Below are 6,314 nucleotides of genomic sequence, written 5' to 3' on the forward strand. Positions count from 1 at the left end.
TGGTTCTTGTCCTTAGGAATGGTTGTAACCATTTAGCTAAGTCTCTAACCTCAGACACTAGAAGGTGGTTCCAAAACCAAGATAAAGTAGAGAGAGAGAGAGAATGGCTTTGAGGACATCTCTACCCAAATGAGAGGCTTCAGGGTCAGAATGGTCCAGAGGCTGAGAAGGACAGTGGCCAGTGGCCAGTGTTACAGCCATTTTAGGGGCAAAGAGTGTCTTGAGTAGTAGTGGTCTGATTTGATACAGCGACGAATAGATGGTGGGTATTAGTATGATTGCCCTCGTGCAAAGAATGAGAGTTGAGTATTTTCTCTTCATATTATACTCATCTGGGAGAGGCCAGACCTGAGGTTTTAGGGAGACAATTCCAAGGCTAGGGCAATGCCTTTTGTTAAGAGGGGAACCTATTTGGGGACCACAGCCTATTCACACCCGGGCTCCAGAGTGCCCCACCCCCCACACCTGTTTCATTCCACTGGACACACAAATTTCCTTCACTGAATGGTGGGCTGGCCCCCAGCCAGCCCCACCTGTCCTGGGATCTTAGAACAATCTCACTGCCCAACCTCCCCACCCCCGACCCCTGTTCTCCCGCACAGGTTCCTTGCCCAGCTTCTCACTTTGCAGCGGTGAAGCTGCCTGTTTGGCTATGCTAATCTGCTCCCAAGCAGGTGAACTCACCCCTGCTGCTCAGAGCAGAGGGCCTGGGCATCCAATGGGAAGCTGGCGATGGCCTGCCTGTTCGTAAGCAGCTTGCAGACCTGGCTCCCTCTTTGAATGAGCTGACAACATTTCTTGGGTTCTTCCTCTTCCTCAGTACATTCCCCTCAAACATTCTGTCAGAGCAGGAGCCAAAAATTTTACAAAAAATATCACATGGGAAAACAATTCAAAGTCTGTTTGGTTCCTGTGTGCAGCCTGTAACAATAAGCCGCACTTTCTGAAGTGTCTTAAAAAGGAATGCTTGTGATGTCAAGTTTCAAAGAAAGACTTTGGCCCCGAATCAAGCTGTAAGCTATGACAAGGCCCCACCAAACACCAAAAAGAAGTCCCCTTTTAATCCGAGAGGCACTCCTCACGTACCAGGGGAAAACCTACTCCACGTAATCTCAGCAGCGTTTACTTTCACTTCCTCTTTTTTTCCCCTGTGAAGTATGATGCATTCAGTCTGTTGTGATTTCCTGATAGACTGAAATTTAGCTGGAGAGTTTTAGCCTTCACAACTGTTTTCTCCAAAATGCTTGAGAGAAAACAAAAGTCTAGCAGGGATGTGTTTATGTTAAGGGTTTAAGGCTCTTGGATCTACGTGTGTCCTCTCTTGTACAGAGAAGAAATTCCCTCCTTAACCCACATCCAAACTTTTTAGTAGCCAAGCATTTGAAATTAGCTGAAGTGAAGAGTCAAAACACAGAAAACACTTCGTGCCAAGAACTTTCAGCTAGGACAGCTTCAAACAGCTTTACAACAAATATTGAAATGTTCAGATCACTCAGAGTAAGGGGGAGGGATTGCCTCTTACCTGGGCTTCTTTCACCATCCCGTTCCTTGTGCAGTTTTTTCTGTGACAGTGGTCACTCTGATTGTGAAGTGTTCCATTGCAAATAGCACCACCTCCAGGATCAACCATTTGTGTGAAATTGATGGAAGTGGCAGATTTTCCTCCAGAGGCTCTTGGCAAGCTTGACTTTTGAAGCTGGTGAGGGAATGGGATAAAGCACTTCAGACTGAGTGCTTGAAGGAATCCTACCAATCAGGCTTTTCCAGAAGAAGAGCGACAGCCTATCTTTTGGGAAGATCTTTGAAGCTAAAAACAAATCATTACCTTTACACTCTTCAAATCAGAATGTGGCCTCCATGGTAACAGAACTGCCCCTGAAACTACAGAGGAGTTTGCCAGCTCCTTGTCTGGACTGAGGCAACCAGGAGGCTGCAAAGCCAGTGGCAAACTGTGAGGAGGCCAGCAGGGAGGTGGAGAATCTTTTAAAGACACACACACACACACACACACACACACACACACTCGTCACTGTACACTCCCCAGGTGTCTCCTACGGAGGACAGTCAGTGCCAAATTGATGTCTATCCCCTTCTCACCTCCCTCCTGCATCTAATTACATTTTTGTTTGTAAACCAAGGTCAAAGTCAACACTTCTTTTTGCGGTGAAATAACATTCAGAAGTGGTTGCCAGGGGCCACAGGGAGGAGAGATAGGAAGCTACTGTTTAATGGGTACAAACTTCTGTTGGAGAAGATGGAAGGAGTTGGGGTGATGGATGGTAGTGATGATTGCCATGTGAATGCCACTGAACTATACACTTCAAAATGGTTAAAATGGTAAATTTTGTGTAATGTATATTTTACCATAATACAAAAATGGCAAAAAGACAATTCAGAACCCACCTTATGTTAAAACCAGTGACATCAGGACTTCCCTCGTGGCTCAGTGGTTAGGAATCCACTTGCCAATGCAGGGGACACGGGTTTGAGCCTTGGTCTGGGAAGATCCCACATGCCGTGGAGCAACTAAGCCCGTGTGCCACAACTACTGAGCCCGCGTGCCACAACTACTGAAGCTCGCGTGCCTAGAGCCTGTGCTCCGCAACAAGAGAAGCCACCGCAATAAGAAGCCCGTGTACTGCAACAAAGACCCAATGCAGCCAAAAATAAAATAAATTAATTAATTAAAAAAAAAGTTCTTGGTGAAAATGAAAAAACAAAACAAAACAAAAAACCCCAATGACATCAATGAGAGGTACTGACTCATCCAGAATTCCGGTAAGACAGAAGTCTGGGAGACAGGATATTTGGTTTCTCATTATAGCTGCATCACCTTGATCATGGGACCTTGGGAAAGCGATTTTTCTCTCTTTCTGCCTCAGTTTCTCCAGCTATAAGATGAGATAAAACATTTTTTGTGGGCTAACGTCTGGTGAAGCAGTTTGTTACAGACATAGGTGTTGTGAGGCAGCATCCCAGTCCTGACGCCTCTGGTTTACTCATCAACTCCTATTCTCTCAATGCACCCGTCACCAGAGAGGTCTGTTTTCTCCTCTCACCATCTAAAGGCATTGTGGTGACATGGTTGGTTGGACAGTGTCAATCATTTACAGCCTGTTGAATCCTCGCCCTCATGGTTCTCCTGAATGGAGGCTTCTTTAACATCAGACGCTCAGAAAAGAAACCCATTTATTAGGTCAGTAGGCACAAACAAACAAGAAACACAACAAAAAGACAGACATAGTCCTGTTGTCAAGCCTCATTTCCTGGTTCTCGGTTCTCTTGGGCAGGGTTTGTTTCCCCTCTAGGAAGATGTGGCAAACAGAGGAAGTGATCATAATGCCTCTCCTAACCATGATTAGTCTGTGAAGGTGTCCTTTTCCCCCATCCCACGGAGACCTAGAGGAATAAAATAAGGTCTTGGGCCAAATGATGGAATAAATACCAAGTGTGCCCTCCCTTTCATGTCTCAAGATGAGAATTTTTATTGCATTTCTCCCAACCTTTGTCATCAGAGAAGAACTTGCCTCTTCAGTGGCCGTTACAGTAGGATTTGGGAGTTGAACCTATGTTGGCTTATTTCCTTCTAGACTTAACACAAAAAAGAGAAGAAAAGGGAAGCGGGGGCCCTGATAACTGCCAGCGTGACTGCCTCCGTTTAGAAAGACACACTGAAGACGTGGTGTTATTTTGACTGAGCTCTACTGACCCGTACAAAGTTAATTTTTGAATAAGGACTTTGAGATACAACTTATGAATCTTATATGCTTCCTGCCCTTCTCCTCTTTCCCCCTCTTCTTCCCTCATCATATACACACTGCTATATACAATATAGTTAACCAACAAGGGCCTACTCTATAGCACAGGGAACTATAGTCAATATCTTGTAATTACCTATAATGGAAGATAATGTAAAAAAGAATATGTATATTTATATATACATGTATAACTGAATGACTTTGCTGTACACCTAAAACTAACACAACGTTGTAAATCAACTGTATTTCGATAAATTTTTTTTAAGAAAGAAATGAAAGCATGTCAAAATGCTGAAATCTCCTTTGTTTTCCATTCCTAATCTCAATTGCCAAGTTTAGGTAACCATACGTTAACCTTCAGGGTTCTCACTTTTGAAACGTGTCTACTTGCCATATTGGAATATGTGAATTTCTGTGTGCACAGAATCATCCTAACACTCCAACCATCTGGCATCAGGTACCGTGGATGTGTACAATCAGTGCATCTATTGTTCCATATCACCTCCAGTCAAAATACGTGTGGAGGTCTGTTTGACTGAGTGGTGGGTTTCAGTTTTAAGATATCAATTGCTATTGGTCTGAATGTCTGTATCCCCCCAACATTCACATGTTGAGATCCTGACTCGCAAAGGTAAAGCTATTAGGTGGTGAGGCTTTGGGAGGCCCCTTATAAGAAGCCCCAACAAGGTCCCTTGGTCCTTCAGCCATGTGGGGTTACCTCGGAAAGGTGGCTGCTTAGGATGCAAACCCTCATCAAATTTTCTAGTGCCTTGATCTCGGACTTCTCAGCCTCCAGAACTGTGAGAAATAAATTTCTGTTCTTTAACAGCTACTTAGTTCATGGTATTTTGTTACAGCAGCCCGAGTAGGCTAAGAACTCAATCAACACTAAAACACAAACTAAATATCGAGTATGATTCTGTGTCTCTGAATAACTAAATGTATTTCATTTAAACTTTATTTCAGTAAACTCAACAGATGTTTGAATAACTACTATATATTGGGCTATTCGCTCAGCCCTTTTACACAACAATGAAAAAGACTGTTGCAATCTCCACCCTCACAGGACCAAGAGCAGCACTTGCATATCTTCTACTTAAGAGATGTCTTAATTGAAGCAGCACTATTTACAACAGCCAGGACATGGAAGCAACCTAAGTGTCCATCGACAGATGAATGGATAAAGATGATGTGGCACATATATACAATGGAATATTACTCAGCCATAAAAAGAAATGAAATTGACTTATTTGTACTGAGGTGGATGGACCTAGAGTCTGCCATACAGAGTGAAGTAAGTCAGAAAGAGAGAAAAACAAATACCGTATGCTAACACATATATACGGAATCTAAAAAAAAAAAAGTCTCTGAAGAACCTAGGGGCAGGACAGGAATAAAGATGCAGATGTAGAGAATGGACTTGAGGGCACGGGGAGGGGGAAGGGTAAGCTGGGATGAAGTGAGAGAGTAACATTGACATATATACACTACCAAATGTAAAATAGGTAGCTAGTGGGAAGTGGCTGCACTGCACAGGGAGATCAGCTTGGTGCTTTGTGACCACCTAGAGGGGTGCGATAGGGAGGGTAGGAGGGAGGCTCAAGAGGGAGGGGATATGGGGATATATGTATACATATAGCTGATTCACTTTGTTATACAGCAGAAACTAACACAACATTGTAAAGCAAGTATACTCCAATGAAGATGTAAAAAATAAATAAATAAACCTGCCCATTAGTGTATTAGAGGCAAAGATCTAATTAGTTAATGATGACCTTGTGGTATTTCCTGAAGGGACATTTTTTCTTGCCTAGATACCAGGTTCTAGGGGTAGACAAGAAAGGGGTGCTCAGAGGCTTGATAATGTGCTCTGAAAAAGCTCTGGGAACAACTTAGAGATGGAAAGTTAGCAGAAAATGGAGGGCACAAACAAAGCAAATGGTCAGAATTATACAATGTATAGTAATCCATTAATTCTCAGTGATTCAATCTTTACTCATATAATAGAGGGTGATGCTGATGCAAAAACTAAAGTTCCAACAAGTTAGGTGACTTTTCCAAAGCCACATGATTATGTGACAGAAGTATGTTTTGAATCTAGAATTTCTGGGTGCAGAGCAAGTCCCAGATATGATATCTCTCTTTCAGCTGTTATCTTGAAAATCATCAACCACCAAGAAGAAAAGAAAAACAGAAACTGTTATGATTTGGGAAATTTCATTGAATTGGCCAAATAATAAAAAATATTTTATTTTGCGTTCCTGATCCATTAAAATCCTGTGATTTATTAAAAAGACGTAATGACATCACAATATCTACTGGAATTTGATACTCTGGGATTCCTCTGCAAGGAAGTACATTTCTCAAAGAATTCAGTCTGGAAAAATTACCAGTGTAGAGACAATTCAGTTGCAAAGGTTTTCTTATCCATAGTTTGTAAACACCATGACAGAAGGAGGCTAGATACCAACATTATAGATGTCAGATATTAGTCTGTTTTTTTTTTTTCTATCAAGACATTCGCTAATAGGATGGCAATGCTATTTTAAGTTAGAA

General features: G+C 42.4%; 1 protein-coding gene across 1 annotated transcript in view; it reads right to left on the reverse strand.

The window, feature by feature from the left end:
* Nucleotides 1–1,630, reverse strand: part of SPTLC3 (serine palmitoyltransferase long chain base subunit 3) — a 128,120-nt gene extending 126,490 nt beyond the window's left edge. Inside the window, exon 1 of the mRNA XM_007450199.1 lies at nt 1,523–1,630. Within this exon, the coding sequence (XP_007450261.1) occupies nt 1,523–1,630 (108 nt within the window). The remainder of the gene's footprint in view (nt 1–1,522) is intronic.
* Nucleotides 1,631–6,314: the final 4,684 nt, after the last annotated feature.

This window comes from Lipotes vexillifer, unplaced genomic scaffold (assembly GCF_000442215.2).
Source record: "Lipotes vexillifer unplaced genomic scaffold, Lipotes_vexillifer_v1.1 scaffold137, whole genome shotgun sequence".
Lineage (NCBI taxonomy): Eukaryota > Metazoa > Chordata > Mammalia > Artiodactyla > Lipotidae > Lipotes > Lipotes vexillifer.